A 27,726-nucleotide genomic window follows, 5' to 3' on the forward strand; every position below is an offset into this window, starting at 1 on the left:
CACGCCCTGGGCCAAAGGCAGGCGCTAAACTGCTGCGCCACTCAGGGATCCCGAAAATTGAGTTTAAAACATAGAACTGTATGCTGCTTACAAGACACACATGAAATATAAGACTATAAAATAGTTGAAAATAAAAGGTGGAAAACTATACTATGCAAACACTCATAAGAGCTGGCATAGCTATATTAGTCTAAGACAAAGTAGATTTTAACACAAATAAGCATTACTAGAGATAAAGACATGCATAAAGTTTCAATTCACCAGAAAGATGTTGCATTCTAAATTTGTATGCACCTAATAATGCAGCCTTCAAATTTATACAGCAAATACTGATAGAACTACAAGCAGGAATACACAAATCCACATTCATAGATTTTAAATTCTATTCTTGGTAACTAATAGAAGAAAAAGACAAAAGTATAATAAAGATATAGAAGATTTGAGCTACACAATTAAATTTTATTTATTTGACGTATATAGAACACAGTATCTAAAGACTGCCAAATACAAGTGATTTTTTTTAAGTACACGGAACTTTACAAAATGAGCATAGGCTCAGCTCCAAACAAAGTGTGAAAAGTGTTAAAGGAATGAAACAATACAAAGTATGTTGTCTGGCCACAGAGGCATCAGCTATAAATCAGTACAAAATTTCACAAGGAAAATCCTCATATGTTTAGAAATTAATCATCATCCTTCTAAATGAGTCAAGAGGGAAGTTAAAACTCAGCATAGCACAGAAGATTTTTAGCCAGTGCAATAAGTCAACAGACATAAAAGACTTAAGGATTGAAAAAGAGACATTAAACTATTATTCAGCAATAATATAATTGTACACGTGGACACTTTCTTAAAACTTCAATAAATTATTAGAATTAAAAAGTGATGTAGCAAGGTTGCTGGATACAAGACCAATATACAAGAATTAATTTCATGTCTACATACTAGCAATGAAGAGTTAGAAAATGTAATTTTTTAAAGATATATCATTGACAATAACATCAAAAAATAAATAGGTAGGAATACACTATGTGAGATATAGGCAAGCCATCTACACACACAAAAAAAAAACTATAAAACAGCATTAAGGGAGCCTAAAAAATGAGATATACTTCTAGCACATGAATTAGAAGATTTAATATTATAAAGGTGTCATTTCCCAAAACTGATCTATAGATTCACAGCATTCTCAGTCAAAATCCTAATAGTTTAGGTGAGTGTTTGCATGTGTTTAACTTAACAGACTCTTTAACTTTGCAAATAGCTTGGAATAACCTTAAAAGAGAAAGAAGAAAATCAGGAGAAGGAGAAAGAAAGGGAAGAAGAGAAAGCAGGAGTAGACAATGAAAACAATACAAGGTAGAAAGACTTGTACTGAAGGATATAAAGTTTTATTATTAAACTACATTAATTCAGACAGTGTGATTTTGAGAAAAGGAAAAATACACCAATTAAACTAAATAAAGAATCCAGAGAAAGAACCATCCCTAAATAGACACTTGATTTATAACAAAAACAGTACTACAGAGCAGTAAAAAAAGGACAAGCTTTTAAATAAATGATGCTGAGTCTACTGACTATCCTTAGAGAAAAAAAAATTGACCCTTACACCTCACACCATTCAGAAAAATTAATTTCAGATACATCTAAATTTAAAGGGTAAAAAATATTCTAGAAGATAACAATATCATAACTTTGGTATAAGGGAAAGATTTTCTTAGGATATAAAAAAGATTGCTAATTTGATTACATTAAAATAAGAACTTCAGCTAATCAAAAGCCATTTATAGAGTAAAAAAATAAGAAAAGATATTTTATAACATCTGTTACTGACAAAGATTATGTAAAGAGGATATCCAAATAGTCAATAAACGTGAAAAATTGTTCAATGTCATTAATAATCAGGTAAATGCAAATTATAATCATGATAAGATACTTCTACATACACTCAAAAATGACTAAAATTTTGAAAACAAATAAAGTATCACCCAAAAGTATCACTTTTTGGAATACAGACAAAAAGAACTTACATACATGGTAATGGGAATATAAATTAGTACAACACTTTTTGGAAAACTATCTCAAATAAAATTGGATATATGCAGAGGAGAGTGTGATGAAAAAAAATTAGATATATGCAAACCCTCTGATACAGTAATCCCACCCCAGGCATATATCTAACAGAAATGTGTGCATGTGTGCACCAAAAGATATGTAGAAGGATATTCACAGCAGCATTACTTGTAATAGCCAAAAGGCAGGAACAACCCAAATATCCATTAATAGTAAAATCAATACATATACCATAGTACATTCATTTTGTAGTATATAGCAATAAAAATGAATGAAACATAGTTATAGACAAATCATACTCACGTGCATGCACATACACACACATAAATAATGTATGATTCCATTTATATACAATTCAAAAATAGGCAAAACTAATCTTTCATGTTGGAGGTCAATTTAGTAATTACCTTTGGGATAGAAAGAGAAGGTAGTCATGGTGGTAGACATGGTGGGCGATGTTCCCATTACACTTATAATTTATGTGGTTTTCCACATATGTTGTACAAATATAAAAGGTTTAAAACACCTTTTAAAAGCCATGGAGATAAAATAACAAAAAGATAAATAAAAAGTCAACAATAGAGAAGTGACAACATAAAAGGTGGACCTTCTTGCACTTGTATACAACTCAAGAATCCAATGGTACTATGTCAAGTTAGGTATCTGGTAGCGTAGACTAAAGTCTAACCTTGTAGTGCTTATCTTTAGTTATTCTCTATCATGTTTCCAAGAAACTCTGTCTTGGAAATGTGTATCTTGTGCCACATCTTTTGTTTCACAGTTCAGATGGAAACTATACAACAACTGGTGCTGATCTAAATTATTTACTAGTTGAGACACCATCACAAAAAAAAAAAAAAAGGCTAAATAATTTCTTTCTCCCCACAGAAGCTGAGCTTTATAGAACAACATAATAGCTATTACCATTGCCAAGAAATTTCCTATAATTTTTGCATCTCTAAGATTCACACTTAATGACCAAATAAATGAAGCAGTCTTTGTTCTTCATAAATAGCAAAAGAGGTAAACACTGTAGATTACCAAATCTTCACTATTTGATCTTCTTCATAGGAGCTGTAATTATTCCTGTTACTATCCTTAAAAGGCAATAAACAATTTATATATACATAAATGTACAGTTAAACTAATGGTTAATTACTAATAATTATTAAATCTATTATAATAAAGTAATTATTTAATATATTAAATCTCTATATATTTAATAATCTATTAAACACTAATAATATATTAAATCTAAATCTACTATATGAGCTATAAGTATGCTCATAATGTTAATCTTTAAACTTTTCTGTATTTTTAAAATGTCACAACAGAAGCTTGGGGAGGAAATCTTGTATAATTATATACAATATGATCTCTATTTTGTTTTAAAATATGCACCAAAAAAAACTAGAGAAAAATATACCAAAATATTAACACCAGTGATTTCTGGGCAATAGTATTTTTTCCTTCTTATATATTTCTATAATTTTTCTAAAAGCAAAGTCTCCTTTTAAAAAATTACTTGTATTTTTGAAAAAAGAAATAAATCACTCAGAAAGCATACAAAAGTTGCTGGTCCTTAACAAAGTATTTTATTTTTGTTTCCAAGCCCATAAAATTCTATACTCATATAATTTTTACTATTAAGAATAATGTATATTTAGAGTTGAAGTGCCATCTAAATACTGAGGATACTCCTCAGTGCATCTTTCACTGTAGCAGATGTTGTCAAAAATATCTAATGTTGCAGCTAAAGTTTAATTAAAGGACTGAATTGATAGAAGTGATGTCATACTGTTAGGACAGTAAAATGTGAGTTTTCAATGAAGATAATCCAAGTTCGAATTCAACCTGTGCTCCTTTCTTCTCTGTATGAATTTAGGGATGTCATTCAAACTCTGTGTATCGCTCATCACTTGTTAACACTGAAATAAGAAAATCTACCTCTCAAGATTTTTGTGAGGATTAATTGAGAAAATGTCTGTGAAACCCAGTATGATGCTTGGTCCATAATTGTGTTCAGTTGGGAGAAGGCTATAATATTAAGTGAGACAGGAGCAACTAGAACAATGCCTGACAAACAACTGCTAGAAAAATAGTAACATATAAGCTGGAACGATTAATTTTTTTCCATGATCTCTTGTTTCCTACACAGAATGCCACAGCCCACTAGAACGGGGGCTCCCAGAGAGGTGCTTCCCCAGGGCCTTGGACAGTGCCTGGCAGGTAGCACGCACATAATGGCACCCTGTGGGAAGAATGGAAGTGGGTGGAGGTATGATCACAGGAATGGACTGAAGGACAGAGGACGGTAGACAGAGACGTCTTGTTCAGATGAGCCCAGAGAAGATGAAAGAGTCACTCTGATCTTAGTAGGCACAGACTGAGCTATTCTGGGGAGATGGGTTTCACTGGCTCTTCTCAGTGGGTACAGGCATGGGAGTAAATGGAAGCCATTGTCAGTTTGTAAGGCTTCTGGGCTACTCTGAACAGTCAAAGCTTATCGTATGGCTTCTCCATTTTAAACCTGTCTGTGGTTTCCCTTTGCTGTTAGGATAAAATTCCAAGCCCTTCACAGGCCCTGCCAGGCTTCCCGCTTATCGCTAGCAGCTCTCCTCCTGTCATTCCATTGTCTGACTGCACATAGCCTGTTCCACCTCTTACATAGGATCATGCTGTCTCTGACCTCCAAGTCTGAACCCATGCTGTTTCCTTCTGCCTCAAATCTACATTTCATCCACTCATGATTCACTCTCCCTTTGACACCTAGAGTATGCATTATCTTTCAGCTATCAGCTTATCTGTCACTCACTCGAGAATGTTCCTTGACAACTTAACCCTCCCCAAACCTGCCCACCATCAGGGTAAGGTCAGAGGCCCCTGTTGCATATTTCCACAGCTTTCTATATTTGCTCTATCTTAGCACTTACTATACTATAGTGGTTTCCTGGTCTTTCCCAGAAAACTGGAATGTACACACCAAAATATTAGTGATTTTAGTCTGCTTTTTTCATCGTTTACTAGTCAGTGCCTAAACTAACACCTGGCGTAGAAGGCACCTCATAAATATTTGTTGAATAAGCAAATCATTTTCCATATCCAGATTGCACTAAGCTCCATGGGGTCTGGTTCTGAGTTGGTTCTTACATCATCAAGAAATAGTGCCTGGCACATAATAGCCACTCTTCAGATATTTATCAAGTAAATAAATTTCATTTGATACCAGTTCGCCATTCATATATCACGTAAGTGCTTATTCAGGGATTTCCTGAGAAGAAGTTGAATATTTCAGTCCTTTCAACTGTTTTATTAATGCTTCCAACTTTTTTCCTGTTTTTACAAATTATCCACTTAGCAACACTTAAACATTCTCTACTATCCATGATTTAAAGCGCCAATGATACCAATTTCCATTTTTTAAAAAGGTATTTACTATTTACCTTCATTGTTTTAATTAATATTATTGCTACTACTAAAGCCAGTATTATTTGTTCTGAATTTAGAATAAACCCACCAAAGACATGCAAAGCCCAAAAAACAGGTGTTATTATTTCTAACATTTGGCTTTAATCAGGAACATAAATGAGACACCTGAATTAAATTAAATCCCCTTAGAACCACCTCAAATCACCTTTGAAAAGACAAGTAATACCAAGAAAGAAGGAGATTCTCAGAGCATCAGTATACAATCTCACAATAACCAGAATAAAAGCTAACTTTGCCAAAATATTCACCTCCCCTATTTTCATAAAAATCTGCAGAGGTAGTGAAGAGAGAGGGTAGTCAGGGGTATCATCAGAAACTCTGTTAGCCATAGGCTCCTTCTTTGATTTTACAATATGTAAACATAAACAACACATAGGACCTGACGCTTATTTGTTTTTTGGTAAGTATAGGTCTTTACATTCAAATTCAACATCTACTTATTGGTTATTAGTTATACAAATATTCACCAATTGTTGACTCTTCCTGCCCAACTAGGCTTACAAGGTCACTTAATTTTTATTTAGCTTATGAACTGGAAATGTGGAATATGAAAGTCTTACTCGAGCAGAATTAGCCAGTTGGGATTTTACCAAATGGTGGGCAAATCTGCAACAACACTCACAGTTCACACCCCTTTTTTTTTTTTTGGATTAATACTTTTATTTTTTATTTATTTTTTTTTATCGGAGTTCAATTTGCCAACATATAGCATATCACCCAGTGCTCATCCCATCACGTGCCCCCCTCAGTGCCTGTCATCCAGTCACCCCACCCACCTTTCCCCTACCCCTTGTTCGTTTCCCAGAGTTAGGAGTCTCTTATATTCTGTCATCCTCACTGATATTTTCACTCATTTTCTCTCCTTTCCCCTTTATTCCCTTTCACTAATTTTTATATTCCCCAAATAAATGAGACCATATATACAGCTCACACCTCTGATTAAGGTTAGCCACAGTCAGGACCCCAGTCCAGATGAGTGACACTGAGATTTGAGCAATTTTCTATGATGTCATAGAGGCTTTTGAAACCAATTTTCATTCATGTATTTTATACCACCCAGTTTCAGAAAGGGTTTATAACAATGTCTAAAGGCACATAATCCAGCAAGATTTAAAAAAATAAGTAGGTGAGGTAAATGTGGCATAAGAGAAATAAAATGGGGCATGACAGGGTTATTCCCTTCTTACCTGTGTACTGCAAGCCCCTGTATTCACTTATTGCCCCAGGAGGCTTTAAATTGGGCCAGTAATGGAACAGCATTTGCACAGCTGGAGGTTTCACTTGTGAAGGCCCATAGGCTATCACATACAAAAGATCCTAAAGGAAACAGGAAGCGTACTTTGATTTAGCATCATCAAATAAAGATGAAAACAGCTCATTCAATATTACCAAAGCAATGGAAATTCTAACAGAAGGGCTGGTGGTTCATTTTCCTGGTATCTCATCATCCAGGTATGCTTCTTAGATGAGACCATATGAAAACATTATTTTTTTATTTGCTTATGGGTCCTATAAATAAGCACCTCTCCTCCCCTCCAGGTAAAGATCAAAATTACATTGTCTTTTAACAAATTCTTCCCTACTTGGGAAATGTTAAAGGAAGATTTTAGAATAGAATGAATCAGTTTGCCAAACACTGCATTTTTCAAATATTTTTCTAAAACCCATTTCTTAACAATTCACATCTCCTATTTGAAAAAAGACAGGTTCTTGAGCAACATTTCAAATGAAATAAAATTGCCATGTAATATAGTATTTGCTAAATTCTAAGAATAGAGCCAGTCAATTATTTTTTTCCTGTCAGGCCACTGCATTCTTCAAGTATCATTTCTGCTTTAAATAAGTTAACCAGGAAGGAAAGAATTTCAGGTTCTGCCATACTAAAATAATAAGACATCAATAAATTTGGCCTGTTTGAATAGGCCAAATATTCTTATTCTGTTATATAAATTGAGTTTGTGGCTATGAGTTAAATTTGGCCTAAAACTTACTTTCCAGACTTCTTGCTTATATTTCATGAGGCATTCCAATAATTGACAATGATACACTGTAAGGAAGAAAATAGAATTTGAACACAAATTGTAAATGTCAGATAAAATATCCTTTGAGATGTAATAAAATATATTAGTATGACTTTTCATCTAATCATTAAACTAGAAGTTACTTATTTCCAGAAGAATGAAACTGGACCATTATCTTACCCATGCATAAGAATAAACTCAAAGTGGATTTAAGACCTACATGTGAGATCTAAAACCATAAAACTTCTAAAAAAAAAACACAAGCAGTAATCTCTTGGACATGGGTCTCACCCACGTGTTTATGGATATGTCTCCTCAAAGGAGGAAAACAAAAGTAAAAATTATTGGACCACACCAAAATAAAAAGCTTCTGCACAGCAAAGGAAACCATCAACAAAATAAAAAGGCAACCTACCAAATGGAAGAAGATATTGCAGGTAATATATCTGATGAGAGGCTAATATCTGAAACATATAAAGAATTTACACAATCCAATACAAAAAAAATCTGATTAAAATATGGGCAGAGGACCTGAACAAACATACAGATGGCCAACAGACACATGAAAAGATGCTCAACATCACTAATCATCAGGGAAATGCAAATCAAAATCACAATGAGATACGACCTCACACCAGTCAGAATGGCTAGTGTCAAAAAGATAGGAAATGACAGGTGTTGTTAAGAACATAGAAAAAAAAGGAACACTTGTATACTGTGGGCGAGAATGTAAACTGGTACACCTTCTGTGGAAAACAGTATGGAGGTTCCTTAAAAAATTAAAAATAGTAAATATCTTATGATCCAGTAATTCCACTAGTGGATATTTACCCAAAGAAAACAAAAGCACTAATTTGAAAAGATATATGCAATCCTATGTTTATTGCAACAGTTATTACAATAGCCAAGGTATGGAAGCAATCTAAGCTAAGTCTATTAATAGCTGAATGGATAAAGAAAATGTGGTATACAACATATATACAGTGGAATATATACAATATACAGTGGAATATTACTCAGCCATCAAAAAGAATGCAATTGGGCAGCCCAAGTGGCTCAGCGGTTTAGCGCCACCTTCAGCCCAGGGTTTGATCCTGGAGACCCGGGATCGAGATCCGGGATCAAGTCCCATGTCAGGCTCCCTGCGTGGAGCCTGCTTCTCCCTCTGCCTGTGTCTCTGCCTCTCTTTCTCTCTCTCTCTCTCTCTCTCTCTGTCTCTCTGATGAATATAATAAATAAATAAATCTTTAAAAAAAAAGAATGCAATCTTTGTGACAACATGGATGGACCCAGAGGATATTACACCAAGTGAAATAAGTCAGACAGGGAAAGACAAATATCATATGATTTCACTTACATGTGGAATCTAAAAACAAAACAAACAAACAAAAACAGACTCATAAATACAGAGAACAAACTGGTGGATGTCAAAGGGGAGGAGGGTAAAGGATGAGCAAAGCAAGTGAAGTGGATTAAGAGGCAGAAACTTCCAGTTATAAAATAAATAAGTCATGGAAGTGAGAAGTGAAGCATAGGGAATACAGTCAATAATATGGTAATAATATCATACGGTGACAGTGGTAACCCCACTTATCACAAGCATTGAGTAATGTACAGAATTGACAATTCTTCATCTTGTTAACAAAAGAAATATTAGGGACAGTCCCTAGTAATAATAATTGTATAACATAAACTTCCATCAGTGTAATCAAGAACTATATAGGACAAAAAAATTGTCCAATAGGATCATAATAAAAGCTCACATTCACTTAGTGTTCATTATGTGTCGGGTATTGTGCTAAGAACCTTAAACGTATTATCTCACAGCTGCCATGTTGCAGTGAGAAAACTTATTTAGCTTAGTTCCCTATCTTGCCCAAGCAAGTGACAGACTGATGGATAAACTTGTATTTCATCACTCAGGCACCAAGTCTGTCTCGTTGAGGAATTCTTAGAAGCTATGAAACAGTAAGCTTCATTAATTTGCCCATGCTTGGGAAAAAAAAGACACCTCCACCTAGTTAGATACCTGTTTTATATCTTCCTGAATCTGTCATCCAACCCTGTCATAGCCCTGAAGCAGGTTTCACTTTAGTCACCAATGACCTCTGTGTCATTCAATTCAACAGACATACTGCAATCTACTTCTTACTTGACCTTCAGCAGCATTCAGTGCTGCTGACCTGTCTCCTTTCCAAAACACTCTTCCCTCGACTGAATGACTAACCCTCTCCTATAACCTGTGGCAGACAATGCTGTTGCTACTCAGCTGCTACCAATAACCCTTTCTTCCTGGTCCATCCCCCAATGCACAGACTACAAAGCAAGATACTTGCTCAAAGTCCTTCGCAGCAAGAGATGGCCACATGACTCAGTTCTGACCAGTAAGACATAAGACAGAATTTGCTGGGACAGGGGGAGAGGGGGAAGGCGTTCTCAAATATTTTTTCTCTGTGATAAAAGAGGCACTAGAGGAGACCTTTCTCTAATTACCCTGATTGATCCTGTTACTTGTTTGCAGATGTGATTGTGTAAGAATAAAATGATCCCCACTGTGGCAGCCACCTTGCAAACCTGAGGGGAAGTCCAGGAGAAACACAAAGGCACCATCTCAGGCCCCAGTACTGTGGCACTCTCGGCAAGACTTCCTACTGTGTAAACAAAGTAAACAACGAATGTTCTTGTAGTTGAAAACTTGTGCTAGTCAGCCAAACTCATCTAACAGTTTTATAACCTCTCCACCTTTTTGGCAAGCTCATCCTCTTCCACTGGAGTGGAGTTCTTGAAAGCCTGATCATAAGCCCACTCCACTTTTCATTCTATGCTCTCTCCTACGCAATCTCACACTCATACACAACTTTAGTTACCATCTATATGCACTTTCATAAAGGCCACTGGACACTTACATGTAGGTTCCATTTCATTACCTCTAGCCCAGAGCTCTATACTGAGTTCCAGGCTCACAACACAACTTCCTAATTACCATTGCCTCTTTTTTTTTTTTTTAAGGAAGCCAGTTTATTTGCATTTTTGTGTTTTGGACACATAGAATTATTACTGAGATTATGTGAGGGTTTTTTCCCCACTTTCACTGAGATAAAATTGACATGTAACATTGTATTAGACCAAGGAATACCATCTCCTCTTAAGTGCCTCAGAAATATGTCAAACATGATGTCCAAAGTCATGTAACCTTCCCTCAGAAACCTGGTATTCTTCCAGCGTCTCCTTTCTCAATTCCTAGAACCACCAATTCATTCAGTTTTGCAAGCCATAAAGGCACCCTACCTGATATGTCACCAAATCCCATCAATTTTACTTTCTAAATACTTTTCTTAGGCTCAATTGCCTCTACCTTTTTTACATGCCAAGACAAATGCAATGGCTCCTCATAGATCTACATCCACTTGGGTTCATTTTTAATCCACTCTCAACTACAGTCAAAGTGACATCCGCACAACCACCCCTAAGTTCTCCAGTGCCTTCCCATTAGACTCGGATAAACAAACACAAGCTCCCAAACAGAGTCCACACATCCTGCAGGTTCTGGCCCACAGACTTTCCCAGTCTCACTCCTCTTGAGGCAGCCCTCACTCTACGCTCCAGCTCAACCAATCTCTCAGCTTGACAGCTCCCTCCTGACACAGAAGAATCTTCCCTCTGAGTCCCCTGCCCCTTGTAGGCCTTGTTAATGCTCATCAGCCTTCAGTCCTCAAACAAAAGGTTACTTGCCCAGAGAAGCCCTCTCTGACCTCTTCAGTAAAAGAAAAATCCCCTTTTATAGGGTCTTTTTGCGCAAAATACATCTTTCCAAGTGCTTGTCACAGCTGAAACTTTACATTTGCTTTTTTTTTTTTTTTTTTTTTTAGAGAGAAGGGGGGAGAGAGAGGCAGAGGAGAGAGAGAATCTGAAACAGACTCCACTCCCAATTCAGAGCCTAACACCAGGTTCAATCTCATAACCCTGAGATCATGACCTGAGCTGAAATCAAGAGTCGGACACTTAACTGACTGAGCACCCCCAGTGTCCCTTTACATTTACTTTTATAATTATTTAACTAATGCCTTTTCCCATCACTACCATATAAGCTTCAGAAGGCAGGGGCAGAGGTCAGTTCTGTTTTGCTAACCATGATATTTCTGGTGTCTGGCATAGACGAGATATTCAGTGATATTTACTGAATATATAAATAGCCGTCTAGAACTGGAATTTTGTTCTTAAGTCATCAGTAAGTTCTCAAGTACAGATGTTCCAGACCACTCTTTCTCCATACTATGTCACATGAATCCAGTGCACAGTAGTCCCCTGACTACCCCATGAACGGACCTGGAGAGTCCCTTTGTTTAAACTGCTTGCCCTCCCAGATTGCCCCACTTACTCTATTAATCAAAACTGTATCCATATTTTAAGACTCATACTTGGCTCAAGTGGCATGAAGCCTTTCCTGGTCATTTCAATCCACAGAGCTCTCTCCCTCTGATGAATTAATACTATCTATAGTATTTATTTTATACTTTTCACATACTACCTTACATTATAAATAAATGATTTATGTGAATATGCCTAATATTTCCAATTAGACATAAGCTCCACAGCAAGCACCATATCTTATATTTCTCGATGGTTTTCACAATGTCTAGCTCAGAGCGTGAACAAAGGACTTACTCAGTTGAATGAGGTCTATGCTCTGTCCTCGATACACCATGGACTACATACAAGAACCAAGCTGCCATCTGCTGCCTCCCCCAATAAAAATTCCAACAACAAAATGATGCCGCCCTATCACTAGGTCCCTGAGGGTTCCCTGGTGGATATAGCCTCACTTTTAGCAGTTTCTCCAACACAAGACTAGTTTTGGGTCCCAAGTATAATTTTTAGAATGGAATAGTTGGCCACACACATTCCCCATGAACAGATGAAGATGCAGATTTGGAAATAACGGAAGTAATACAATCTGATCATAGTGGCTTCCCAGCAAAACATTCAACTCCAGAAGGAAAAGGGTAGATTGTAGCAATGTGCGTGGCTCTTCATTGAGCATTTACAATGCACCTGTCACTGTGCGAGGTAAGCACTTCACATACACTGAACTCATCAAATGCTTACCACATTTTAAGGCACCATTTTAGAAATGAGGAAACTTGATCTTAGGGAAGTTCAACAACTTGTGCAAGGTTAACACTAACTGGCAATTTACTGGTGAGCTCAGATATGAGCCCACAGACCTTTAACCTCAAAGCACAGGATTTTAGGCCCCCTCTTTACTGCCTCCCAACTTATCAGGACCAAGCCTCAGGAGGAGACTTCAACTTTACTAGACTCCAAATAAAGTATGTTTTTGAAATATAATGTATAATAAATATAAATGACATTTTGAAGGTCCTCTAGCCAGAGTGACATATGAGATAAAACTTCCAAAAAATTATACATTTTAATCACTCATATAATGATTCAATTACTCAAGACATCTCATATTTATTTTTTTTAAGGCACTCATATTTAAAGGGTAACACTCCAAACAAAGAAGCATTGAGATTTAAAAATGAAATATTTTTTTCTGGGGTGCCTGTGTGGGTCTGTTGGTTAAGCATCAGACTCTTGGTTTCAGCTCAGGTCACAGTCTCAGGGTTGTGGGATCGAGCTCTGCATCAGGCTCCATGGAGTGTGCTTGAGATTCTCTCTCCCTCTGCCCCTCCCCCTTTCTCTCTCTCAAATATATAAACAATTCTTTTAATGATACATTTTTTCCTTATCTCACATCAAAAACTTAATTATTATTTATTACGCAATTATGTTGAAGGTTGAAAACAGTGCCACCAAATTTGTTCACTTTTCAAATAAACAATAAATGAAAACTAAAACTGAGTTCACATATTAGCATGTGATGCCAACAGTAGGCCTTTTTAGGTCAGTTTCCCAAAGTTCATCTATAGTTATATGATTAAAGGAAGCGAAACCTGTCCAACATCACTACTCATCAAAGAAATACAAGTCAAAACAAGATATTATTCTTCAACAGTCTAACAGAATACAAATTTTACAATACTCAATGACAGGTTACAATGGACTCTCACATATAATTAGTGAGACTACTAAAATTTTTTCAAGTCCCTTAATTCATTAATCCCTCTTTTATGAATTTATTCTAAGGAAATAATCAGAAACATAGGAAAAGATTTATGCTCAAGGATACTTGTGTGGCATTAGAATAGCATATTCACAAAATATTAATAGTCATTACAATCCCAGTGATTTTTTTATATTCCTAATTTAACTTACTCCTATATACTTGTATTCAATTTCTAGTCAATGTCCTAAATTGTGTCCCCAAATATACTAAAAATACTAGTCAACAAGATTACTGCTAATAGCAACAGGTCAGAGAAAGTTATTTTGACTCAAACGTCTGTCTTATGACACATCTCAAGTTATCTATCCACCAAGAAGAGCTCTTCTTACATGAGAATTTCTACTTATTTCATATCTTGTTTAACAATTGTTTTTTAGGGATTCCTGGGTGGCTCAGCGGTTTAGCGCCTGCCTTCGGCCCAGGGTGGGATCCTGGAGTCCCGGGATTGGGATTGAGTCCCACATCAGGCTCGCTGCATGGAGCCTGCGTCCCCCTCTGCCTGTGTCTCTGCCCCTCTCTCTCTGTGTGTCTCTCATGAATAAATAAATAAAATATTTTTTAAAAATTGTTTTTTAAATTACCAAGCTAATCAAATTTCCACTGACCTGGGTTGGATGTGTATTGCATTGCAATCATTAACATAGATGATGCAGACAGATTAACATGAGCAGGAACACCTTCTCTCCTTGAGGATCCCACTGAAACAAAACATTATTTCATTAGATACAATTTATCTATATATAATATAATTCTTATTTTGCATACAGCAGGAGAGCTAAGAAAGCACTTAAAAAAAAAGTCTCGAGCAATTCAAAGGATGTTTTGCACAAATAAAACCACAAAATATGTCCTAGCATTCAAATGCCATGACCGTTATCAACAGCAAACATTTTGTAAGAATCTACAAGGAGCAGAAATAGTGCCAGAGCATGATGTAATGGCTTTATCAGAGAGGCACTTAGATGTGATTTCTGCTCCCAAGATGTTTATATCTAAGTGGAAAAGAAATTTAAGAAAACAAAATTTTCCACAAACCCAAGTATAAAGGCATGTTGAGGGTTATCCCAATAAAAGAAAAAAATAAAAGGTTTATTTATTTTGAACCCAACTTGAATATGCTAACTTTCAGAGATGCAGATGAAACAATGTGGGGACCTTATGAATTCAGTCACACACACTAATTCCAAATTGCATATTATAAAAAATTATATATTAATTTAAAAATTATTTTCAACTCCCACATATCATGAAACAATTTTATTCAAACCTTCACATGTAACTCATCAGCAGCATCTCCATTACCGTAAGAATAACTTTCTTAGCTTTCAAGAGCTTACCATCTTCACATCCAACCAAGTTGTTTGAAAGAAAGCACTTTTTGAATCTGTGAATAACACTGTCACTGAACATTTTATCCCGTGGCACAAGTATTCAGTCACAAAGCAAGCTGGTTTCTTCAAAACTCGTATCCATGGTCTCCACATGACAACCACTTATATCCTGCTTTTAAGACATCTTTAAGTGGCTTGTTTACGATGACATCCAACACTTCATTACATTTCTTTCTCTCTTATTTTCAGTGGCATATCAGGTAACTCTAATAAGCATTCAAAACTAGCACCGATGGAGGTCATTCAAGATAATACTCCAGAGAGTTGCTGTCTCCAAAGAGTACTTTATTATTCTAACCAGTAATTGAGAGAGGGCTCATACAGCAGAAACTTTCAAAGGACTCAGATATAAAACGAATTCCTTTTCTCAGGGATAATTGCAGAAGTAGGATAAACCTCTCCTTATGGTTAGGCTTACGTGGCAAATTGTCAAGAAAACATGAATAGAATGATGTAGAGTGAGCAGGACACCCTCAATCAGCCAACTCTCAATTTCCTACACGCACTGGAGAAAACCACTAATGTGGGCAACAACAAAAAAAGCAGATGACCCACAAATCTGCTTTATTTTATTTTACATTAAAGTACAATATATGGAAATAATCTCACCTCCATCCATAAAGAATAAGGCAACTTGTAATAAAACACATGTATGAGAGAACCATTAAAACACTAATATGAGATTTGTCATATAATAGAGAAAACAAAGAAAATTTAACGTGATTCTATTCTTTTCTTTACATAAAAGACTTTGAGCACCACAATGGATGGTGACCTTTACAACAGCTTTACAGAAATAGGCAAGCAAATAAAACAGATCATTAGGTTCCATTTACCTGAATCTGCTTTTATTAATCACTTGCAGCTGGGCTAGTTTGGCTGTGCAATATAAATGAGTATTGATAATTATACAAAGATGTGCAGATCATGTCAATGCTCTTAGATGGTAAAGTTGATCAAGTGTGATTAATCAAGGAAAGAGAACTCTGAGTCGAATTCTAAAGAACAAGATGCGGTTGCTCTCAGACTTTAGCCAGAAGCTCTGGGGCCCATATCTAGAGTCTAACTCCATCAGTTTGGAAGCAGAAAAGGTAGATGTTTGATAAGCATATCAAGTGGTTCTGATGCAGGTGGGCCCTGAGCCTCGTGGGAGGAGCATTACGAGAGGGACGGGAAATAAAAAAAAATTCAACAAGGTGTCCGGGTATGGAAGAACTGTGTGCCCCTCCCTGTGCCCTTTGTTTAAGGAGGAGGAAAGTCTTGTCTCTGACATACTCAAGGAAAAATAATTACATGAATTTAAGTAATTTTAATTTAATTTAATACACACTTAATTTAATTTAAGTGTGTGTGTGTGTATATATAATATATATATATATATATATTTATACCCATATATATATATTCCTCTTGGGACAAGTGTTTGTAACCTTTGTTGAAATTCATTGAAACTTTTTAATAATAATGTTTCTTAAAAAAATAAAAACTACTATAAAGGGAGACTGAGAATCCCTGTGCCTGGAGGCTTTTAAAAATGGGAGAGATGCCCAAAATGTCTTGATGATTTAGGTGAAGTCTATTTGGAGAATAGCCCAAATGGCTCACTGACCTTTGGCTGTCCCTTTTACCCCTACAAATCCATGCTCTCCCTCAAGTGTGGTCAACCACAAAGCCAAAAGCATTCCCCTGGCTCAAGCCCCAGGAAACTGGCTCCAGTACCTCTATAAACAGACAGTGCCTTGCAGTTGCTTAGCCTTCTAACAGACTGAGTAAAATCACGCAATTCTAATTAATAAATGTGCACAGGCACGCATCATTTATTAAATCTTCATAAAAAGGCCTGATGTAAACAGATGTGCAGTTCGTCCCCATGAGGGTATATAAAGCCAAAGCTACATACAAAGGAAGGAAGAAGAGAATTAATCAAAATGAGAAAATTTTACATTTAATATTGTGCTCAGGGAATACAATTACAAATCTTAAGACCTATTTCCTGATCCTCCTAGCACCACCATAATCACCATATCAGCATCCCTTTCCTCTATGAGCAATAACAATTCCTTAATCTGTTCCTGCATTTTTATCATTCCAAGTGTACTATCATGCCTATGCATCTCTTATAGGATTCTCACCTAAATAAATAAATAAATAAATAAATAAGTAAGTAAGTAAGTAAGTAGGGGCGCCTGGGTTGTAGCTCAGTAGGTTATGTGCCTGACTCTTGATTTGACTCAGATCATGATCTCAGGGTTGTGAGATCCAGCCGTGTCGAGGATGGAGCTTGGGATGGACCTGCTTAAGATTCTCTCTCTCTCTCTCTCCCTCTCCCTTCCTCCTGCTCCCACTGCTCACACACTCTCAAACAAATAAATAAAACTTAAATAAATAAATAATGGGGAAATCCACTATATAAAGAGAAACCAGACTATTTGTATTAAGAGCACCAACTTAACTATTAGGACTTGAGCCCAAGTCACTTGATTTTATAGCCAATGCTCTAGTGGCTATTCATTCAAAATTCATTTAAAAATTCAGAGTATTTTTTCCATACCTTCTATGTACTAGGCATTTCTCTACCCCTTGAGACACAGCCGTAAATAAGCCAGGCAAGCCTTTGTCTTTATGGAGCTTAAATGTTCAAGCTGTGCCATCTAATATGGCAGTCACTAGCCTTGCGGCTATTTAAACTTAAATTAATTAAACTTCAATTAAATTAAAAAGTCAGTTCTTCAGTCTCATTAGATACATTTTAAGTGCTCAGTTGTCATTTGTGGCTAGTGTATTAGCATGGAATTTTATAAGACATTTCTATCACTATGGAAAGTTCTATAGACAGCGTTGTTCTAGAGGAAAAGGCAAACAAATACCCATGAAGACACAGAAAGCAGGGCAAGGAAATAGGCAGAGTAATGGAAGGTCCTCTTTTACCTTGAGGGTAAGGAAAGGCATCTTGAAAAATGAGACACTTGAGCTGAGATCTAAAGAGAGTGAGGAAGAATCATATAACCACTTGGGAGAAGGACTACAGTAAGAGAGGAAAGCCAGTAGAGCATGCAACTCTTGATCTCAGGGTTATAAGTCTGAGCCCAGAATCACAGAATTTGTCAGATTCTATGAGATCAAAGCCTATTATAGCCATTATTGTTTATTACACAACAAAGTCTAGGGGTGTTAAATCCCAAGCCCCAGAGGCTGGGCCCTTTTCTCAAGCAATATTTAAGATAATAAAACTTCAGGGCAATATGTAAATTTGAGCAGAATATTGGAATTAATTGTAATGAGATTTGACATGTCTGTCATAGGTCTATGGGTTTGGTCTGTTACACATTTGTCTAACATGATAAAATACTCAAAGGCCATTCCTGTATGTTATCTCATGGTCATCACAACAAACATGGAGTAGAAGCAGAGGAGATCAAAATTATTCACAATTCTACAGCTAAGGAAACTAAAGTTTGATGAGGTTAAGAGATCTAACAATAATCAAAGGACTAAATAATTCAGCTCTTCTATTTCTATTCTGAAACATTTCCACCGATTGAACAATAAGGCTCTTAGAGTATAGTAAGACCTACTTTATAAAAATGACCATTAGCTAATAAAACAGATTTTATATATATAAGACTATTAAAATGTCATCAATGTGTTGAGTTCTGTCTTTTTCTCTTATATATTTATTAGTTTTTGGAAGATCATAGAAACATCACATGCATCCTCTGTAGTAGCAATAGAACAAAAATGATCTAGAGCCAATGGTCTAAAACCAGGTATTCGATTAACCCACACAATTGCTTTGAAGTCAGTACAAAGATCTGAATGAGCCTTTATTTTTCATAAGGGCAAGTGACTTTTTGAGGAAATTTAAGTTGGATGGGACTGCCCAGTCTAGGCTACCAAGATATTACAGGTATCATTGCTCAGGCTTATTATCATCTTTGAAATACATAGCCAACATCAATTAATGTTCATTTGGAATCAGCTTTTCTCTTCTCTGCCAACATCTATATCATCTTCCCAACATCCATATTTCAATTTAGTCCGCAAATCACAAATTCTTTATTGGAAAAAGAGAGGTTTCCATGGTGAAATGCTAATGACTTTTTCAATTCTTAGTAATCCTTTCATTTATATATATATACATATACATATACATATGTGTGTGTGCAGGTATACATATTAATAAACAAAGCCTATACACACACTTGGAATAAAAGTATATCTTATTTATGACGAAATTAAAAAGAAAAGGTTATGTCAAAGGATATTTTTATAATAAACTGCAGTTTTCTCTGCAGCACCTCAAAAAGAGTTATTTAAAATAAAAGCACAGTACTTGGTTTATTGACAAAAATGATAAGAAGGGCATAACTGATAAACAAGCATGGCCCTTACAGTGAAAGAGCTATAATACTTCATTAGATCCACTTTAGAGCTCAGAGCTTCATATTCTAGGTTCTTAATGATACAAACATTTAACACCTGAAAAACTGTCCACATTTTACATTTGACCTTGTGAAGACCATCTCAAAGAGAAAAAAACCTTCTTGTCATGAAGACTTTATCAAATACTCAGAAAATACAACATCCTTCATCCTAACATCTCAGTCCTGAAAAAAAATATTCTGGAAGAAATGAAATGCTCCTCTCACAGTTTGGTCAGAATTTCGAGACACTGAAACAACTTCTAAAGACAGAAACGACACAGATGCAGGCAAAAGACACATATTCTTACATAAGTTCATTTTTATGTGATTAATTTTATGTGAACCCACTCCCTTCTCTCTTTGGGTCTGTGTCTTTACAAAAAAGAAAATACAAAGGAAATACCTGAATCATTTAATAGAATGTGCCTTTAAAGGGTACTACTACCATATACTTTCAAGGATTTAAAGGTAACAAAGGGGATGCCTGGGTGTCTCAGAGATTAAGCGTCTGCCTTTGGCTCAGGGTGTGATCCTGGAGTCCTGGGATTGAATCCCACACTGGGCTCCCTGCCTGGAGCCTGCTTCTCACTCTCCCTATATCTCTGCCTCTCTCTCTCTGTGTGTGTCTCTCATGAATAAATAAATAAAATCTTTAAAAAAAAGTGACAAAAATTGGCTACTTGTCAACCCACAGGAATAGTGACGAGAAGTGGAAGTCAGAAGCAAGAAAGTAAAACCAGAGTGACGAGATAAATGAACTAGATCAACAACTGGGTTAGAGGAAGATGTGTGCCTCTTACATAAAATAAGGTTGATGTTATTTAACCTAGAATTAGTAAGCCAGAAATAACCTTAGAGATGGAACATGTTTTCCAAACCCCTCCTTTACAGCCAGCAAAACAATGAAATCCCAGAGACATAAAGAGCTTGTTCATAATTTAAATGAGCACCAAGTCACTCTACTAATAAGTATTAAAATTCACACTAATTTTGTAAGCTCAACTTACTATTTTGTTCTCCTTAGTGCCAAGGCTCATACATTTAAATAAATAAGGATTCTAATATGACTATAAGGCATGTTTTGAGGTCTATGCTTCTAATTAAGTAGAAATTAATGAAGATTAAGGATGAAGAACAAATAGCTAGCTGTCACAATGCTGGGCCAGTGTGAAGCCTAACTTCAGGGGCCTAATATATTCAACACCTCTCTCTTAATTAATAACTTATTCCTAAGAAGGAGAGTACAATGAATTAGATTAATGATTACAAAGATGCACCTCAAAAAAACCCCAAAAAACAAAGATGCACCTCATTTGTAATTCTTAAAAAAAATAAATAAAAACAAAACAAGAATTCCAATGCCTAAATTCAACAATGAACACAACTATACAATCCTAAGATTGCATTCATAAACGAGGTGCTTGTCAGGTTACAAAGAACAAAAAGAGAAAGATGATCCAAATACTCTATTACTTGAACCATATAATCAGTCTGTTAATTCTTTTGAATCACTATATAATTTAGGCACAAGTCAGACTCTTTGCTGAAAAGACATGAAAATTTTAATTCCAGAGCTAAAATTTGGCTTAACTGTAAAATAAGTAATGCAACTTAGAGATACATATGTTTACCAATTACTATTTCATAGCAATGACTTCAATAAGATCAGAAGTACATAAAATTAAAATGGTGAAAAATGATCACTAGGAATGGAATGTGACCAATAAAGTATTTAAATGGAATAAGAGTTAAGGGAAGTAAACTAACACTTAATGAACACCTGGCACTGTGCTAGCCAGCACCTTACCAATGTTCCAGGTAAATTATCTCAGGTATCACAACAATCCAGGCAGCTAGTATTAATAATCTTTTACAAGGAAGAAAAAGAAAAGTTAGGTAATTTGCCTAGGGCCACACAGCTAGTTAGGTAGCAGAGCTGTGATCTGAATCTAGATCTGCTTGACTCCTAAATCCACAATCTTTTTAGGTTATCCACTGAAGCATGGATGAATTCATAATCCATTTCTTTTTTTATTTTTTTATTTATTAATGAGAGACAGAGAAAGAGAGAGAGAGAGGCAGAAACACAGGCAGAGGGAGAAGCAGGCTCCATGCGGGGAGCCTGACGTGGGACTCGATCCCGGGACCCCAGGATCACAACCTGGGCTGAAGGCAACACTAAACCGCTGAGCCACCTGGGCTGCCCCATAATCCATTTCTTTAAAAAAAATACTTCAGAAGGATTTTTATCATGAAAACCACAACCCAACCTGTTTTTTCTCTTTGCTCATGTCCAGAAAACCTACAGAATTAAGTCTATAAAAGTGAAATAGAATACAAATCATCTCCACATTTATAACAGAACCTTACACAAGGGTTGTAAGCTTTAGCTTTTTTCAAAGTGTGTTCATAAATTTTGGCTCATTTTATCATCGCAATATCCCTGGGAGAAGAAGCTACTGCTAGCGCCATTCTGGACATGAGGTGTCACCCATATGAGATGCCCAACATCACAAAGCACATGTACAGATGGAGCTAAAATGAGGATTTGTATATCCTAACCTTGTCCACTCCTCTTCCCAACACAGTCTTCTGCCTTGAGATGCAAAAGATAACAATTTATGTATCTGAGTCAACACTCTCTCCACCTTTTTTTCTTAAGTGACAAAAAATACCATAATTTCTATGTAGGTAATATAGACTGTGCCTTCATATGTTTTCTTCCTATTCTATAAGATCAAATTATTCAAATCAAACAATTCCAAGATATAACCATCATTCATTTCTTTGATTCTCACCATTATAATCATACTGAAATGACAATTTAAATCATAGCACCTGTATTCAGCAAGTGATTCCATTTTAATCTTGAAAATCTACAGCCTAAAACAGCAAAAGCAATTTCCATTCATACAATACATTAAAATAATCCAGTATTAGGTAAGATTGAACTTACATATAGCCATTGGTAGAAAAGATGTGCTAAGATATTCAATAATATCCTTGTGCAGAAATGGAGGAAAGGTAGCTAATGTTGATATCATCGTGTAGGGCAAAGTACTCAGAATATCATCATTGAGAAAGGGTAGCAAACATGTAGTTGTATAAAATATCGACTGTCCAAGATCTACAAAACAAAAGTAAGTAATCAATGAATATTTTGCCATTTATCAAAATACGCTAATTCTACATTTTAAGTTCTTATGAACTGGCTTAAATTATAACCAACTATTGCTCCCTTGCTACTAGAGCTCTGAAACATAACACTCAATAGAGTGCATATACAGTGTTTGTTCAGTAAATGGCTGGTGAATACATAAATACCTATTTTATGAGCTTTTCCTCAACCCTTTATCAATCTTCGATAATACTTGGCACTCATGTCATTCCTGGGTTTCAGAAACTAAAAGCACTTTCCATGTGATCATGAATCCAGAAATATCCTCTACATTCTTAACTCCATTACATTGTACACAAGATAACTGTGGCACAAAGCCATTAAATCATTTTCCCGCTGGAAGTTTTAGAAAAGTCAAGGGCAGGACTGGATATGAAGTCAGGCTATCTCTGCTCCATCTACCACAGCACAACCTTCCTACATCTGGAGTTTTGGGCAACGAAGTAACATGTGCCTCCCAGCACAGCAGCCAATTCTACACACACCAAAGTAAAGAAGCTGTAAACTGATGCTACATGACCCTGTGCATTTAGTTATGAATTCTCACGGAAGGATGTGCCACCTAATGATAATCTTTTCACCAACATTTTTAAATGGGGATAGGAACAGTACCTACCTCACTTCTATATGGATTGTTAGAAAGCTTAAATGAGATTAATATAGAGTGCTTAACAAAGCACATGTGTGCTCCACAAATATTAGCCATTATTATTAATATGAATAATGTTACTATTATTACCTGTATAAGGAGTAAAATTAGAAGACATTAAAAAAAACTATAACTATTTAGCTTTAGAATGCATGTATGCCAAATCCCATTATACTTGAATTATACATTAACTATTTAGCTTTAGAATGCATGTATGCCAAATCCCATTATACTTGAATATATCTTTTGAAATTTCTGGACCTCCCAATATATGGGCTATCAGTCAAGACTGGACAATGAAGACTGATCATCTTCCTACCCATTATGAAAGAGAATTAATAGATTTTTTTGTTTATCAGATTTACATTCTTAGTGCAGTTTTGATGCCTGATGTGATTTTGGATTATCATTAGAATTAACATGCCATCTCAACAAGCACATCAACTGACAAAGAGAGCATTGAGGCCACAATGCACCCCGGCAAGCAAGGCCCAGTCAACTTTAAGCTCAAGTGGCTGAGACACAAAATCCACAGGTGTTTTACTGAGAATTAACTGAGGCTATGCATAAAAGACACCACAGCTAAATTATAGCCTTGCTATAGAACATTAGTGCTGAAAGGGGCCTGAGAGCCAAACTGGCATATTTTTCAAATGAGGAAACAAAGGCCCAGAGAAGAAAATGGATTGCCTAGTTGTAGCTTAACTGTGACACAAATGCAGCTTTGGCCAGCGCCACTACCCTGCCCCCTGTGAGGACACAGCCTCCAGCCTTAGTACAGTGGTTCTCAAATTTAAGATAGAAAAGAATCACCCAGAGAACTCATCAAAAATTTGGATTCTCAGGACACACCCCTCAGCGATTCTTATTCCTAAATTCTGGCTTAGGACCCAGGATTCGGTGTTCAAGCCCCCTCAATGATTCTGATGTTGGAAAGACACATTGCTTTTTAACCTCTAAGGGATAGTCTAGTGAATTTTTTCCCCTCTTCAAAGCTCTGTCATGCAGAACAAGAACATGGTGTACAGATAACAGTGAAGAGTAAAGTTGCAAAATAGTTTTGTTATAAAAGTAAATACATAAATCACGCCCCCTGAAAATGTCATAATTTAACATATTAATTACAGTTAAATGGCTTGTGAGTTACTGAACCAAATACTTTTATCTTAATCAAGGGGCTTTCACACAGTGACACACCCAGGACCATGCAGGTCTATAGTGACCATTTGTCACAAAGGAAAAATACCAACAAGCTCATGGCCACAGTAAGCTCTGCCACTTATGTTCAAAGAGTCATCTCCTTTAAGTTCTGAGTGGGGATGAGATCCCAATAAAAGTAACAGGGCTTAAACAACTACAAAATTATACAACCAGCAAATTTATAAATTTGTACATTTTTTAATATTCACTATAATACAGAACTGCAAATATAAGAACAAATTCAATAATCATTATCTCATCATTTTTATGAAAGTAGATTTTTTTAATTTTTTTCACAAGGTACACACTTTTCTAAACAAACCATTAGGCGTTGTCTTAAGAGAGTAAGCCATAACTACAAAGTAAAATAACCCCCACAACCCACTCACTTCCCAAATTCCCAATTTTTCTGTACAGTGAATTTTTGGTATCATATAGAGTCCAAATTGTCAGTGCTTTAAAGTTAAAACAACTGATGTTTTAAACATTCATCCTCTGCAAAAATGCCTTCTCTTAATGCATGGTTTCCCATTTGATTCTCATATAATACCAGATAATTAAGCAAGAGATATTATTGTACTCCTTTTTATGGGTTTATAACCATAAACCATTCTGGTAAGCAAGCAAGATAATTACATTGACTAAAATGTACTGTAGAAAGGGAAAGCATTAAGAAAAGAAACATGCTCTCAGGCTTCTGTCATGAAGCACCACTAATACTGTACAACAGATACCATATTCAACTTATAGCACCACTATACACTGTACCAATTCTGTAACAACATTCTGTAATAACTATCGGTGGCTAGTTAAATTTGGGAGAGTTCTTAGAGATTTCTCCTTACTGAACCTCCTGGGTTTAAAAGACAAGAAAAGTAAGTCCCAGGGAGATTCTGTGATTTGCTCCGAAAAATCACAGATTAGTCTGTGGATCTGACCTGCTCTTCAGGCTCCACTTCTTACATTTTATGGTGGGCGTGGGGTGGGGATGAGGGGCAAGTTTCTAAATCTTAGCTCTCAAGTCATAATTTCAACATGAATCTCCACGACAAGCAGATGAGGAAAAAAGCGGTAAATTTCCATTAGAGCCTAACTCCTCTCTCCAACCCATTCCCCTCAAATGGAGGCCCACCTGGATAAGATCCCTCTAGCCATAAAAGAGGGGGGAAAAAAAAAGACAGGATGGGAAATGCCATAATAAATTTCCGTGTAAGCAAGTCTTTAGTCACACAAAGACCTCTTAAGCAATTTATTACAGTAACAAGTCTCCAGCATCTACAAACATACATGTACGTTCTCAAAGATTTATGATCAAGTGCTCACCATGTTGGCCATGCTGTAGTAAAGGAACTAGATCCAGGAGAGTCACCAAAGTCACGTAGAGGCCTTGATAGTCCAGAGAAGGGTAGTCTGACAAGTGAGCATCACGACTTTGCAGGCCGCGTTCAGAGGGAGCATCTCGCAGGACGCTGTAAAGGAGGGAGCGAGTAACAGTAGGGTTGATGGAGCTGACCTGCGGTCTTAGAGATGGGGTGAGTGGGAATGGCACAGGAAAAAGACACATGGTCATGGGCACTGTCAAATTGGAGGCATCTTGGTTTTCCTTCTTCCCTGTGCGGGACAAAATGCTGTTGGGGGGACAAGGAAAAAAAAGAGACAACAAAGACACAAAGAACAGCACATTACATTGAAATGACACTCTAAAACAAATAATAAAACTCCAGATACATCCCACATAAGATGCAATTGCTACACCAGCAGTGTCTACAAATCGAGTATGGGTCACGTAGCTTCATGCTCACAGATACCAATAACGCGAGGTTTCTTTTGTGGAAGTTGCATTGCATCTCATGTGTTATCTGGTTAGTAAGGAGCAAAAATATAAAAATGCATGTTTCAGTGCCAAACCCATGTTTTACAGCTTATTAAAATCTGGTGAAGGAGAGGTTTCCTCAAAGGAAAACCAATAGCTTCGTCTAATGAGTTAGGGCTTTTATTACTAATTAAAACGAGCTTTCAAAGCAAAGGAAGTTTTCAGCAAGACTATCTTAATCAGGTAAGTAAAAACCTGCAAAATATAGGTATGGCACTTGCAGAAACATGTTTTAGCAAAGAATAAACATGTGTGTTTATTAAGAAAGTCTTAAAAATCACATGTTTATTGCATCAAAATAATGTCTATATGTATATTATGATACTGTTTCATGACATTCTGTCAGTATCATTTGAGATAATGAAGTTTAAACAGGCATATGAATTTAGAAATAATACATATTTCTAAAATGTTAGCTAAACTACATTGGAAAAGCTATAAAATAATATATAGTAGATGGTCCATAGCATATGTTTGTGAACTAATGATAATGGTTATTTATGTGTGGGTTTTTTTTTAATTTTGCATGTTGGGGAGGAAACATTTTATTCTATGAATATAAACAGTGGTTTATTAAATAATTACCTTCAAAATTCTAAAGACTAGGCAAGCAGTATCTGTCATATAGCTGCACATCATACAATAAGATTTCATGTATTACTGCTGCTACTTACGTTATTATTCAACAAAACTCAGGAAAGATAATTTAGGAAGTTAAAAAAAAGTTTAATGGGAATAAAAATAAACTCCAGATATAAACTGGCTTTCTTTTAGCCTTCCTTTTTAAATGAAAACCTTTTAGTAAAAAGCGATAAGGTAGAAAAGTTAATTTAAAAATAGAAGAAATGACTGCTTGGCCAGATATTTGTTTTTTTAAGTTAGGTTATATTATTTATCATTAAAGACAACAGCTATACGTTATAATGATAGTATCTGCTACACTTAAAAAATGTTTTTATATAGTATACTTATATGTTAATCAAACTAGGTAACAATTTATAAATGTTCCATTCCGTAAAAATAACCTTGTTTTATACCTAACTCTATGTGCATCAAACATTACTAAGTTCTTAGTTAATGATATTGCATTTACCATTTTACAGTGGTGTGAAGAATCGGTTAGTGTCAAGCATGCTTGCTATTTCAAATTTACATTTATTTCTATTTACTCTTAGTGCAAAATATGTTACAATGTAAGGAAAATGACTACATGCTTTTAATTTTCCATGTGCCTAATTTACCTCAATTTCCTTTGTCTTCTGTTACCCAATGTCCAGGGAAAAACAATTAATAATAAT

General features: G+C 35.8%; 1 protein-coding gene across 1 annotated transcript in view; it reads right to left on the reverse strand.

Moving 5' to 3' along the window:
* The window catches only part of UNC79 (unc-79 homolog, NALCN channel complex subunit), a 235,537-nt gene that overhangs the window by 164,386 nt on the left and 43,425 nt on the right, over positions 1-27,726 (reverse strand). The window contains exons 3-7 of the mRNA XM_041757925.1: positions 25,879-26,183; positions 22,485-22,655; positions 14,319-14,411; positions 7,554-7,609; positions 6,750-6,879 (exon numbers count right to left, since the gene is read on the reverse strand). Coding sequence (XP_041613859.1) covers positions 6,750-6,879; positions 7,554-7,609; positions 14,319-14,411; positions 22,485-22,655; positions 25,879-26,183 — 755 coding nt within the window. The remainder of the gene's footprint in view (positions 1-6,749; positions 6,880-7,553; positions 7,610-14,318; positions 14,412-22,484; positions 22,656-25,878; positions 26,184-27,726) is intronic.

The sequence above is a fragment of the Vulpes lagopus genome, chromosome 6 (genome assembly GCF_018345385.1).
Source record: "Vulpes lagopus strain Blue_001 chromosome 6, ASM1834538v1, whole genome shotgun sequence".
In the NCBI taxonomy this organism is placed as follows: Eukaryota; Metazoa; Chordata; class Mammalia; order Carnivora; family Canidae; genus Vulpes; species Vulpes lagopus.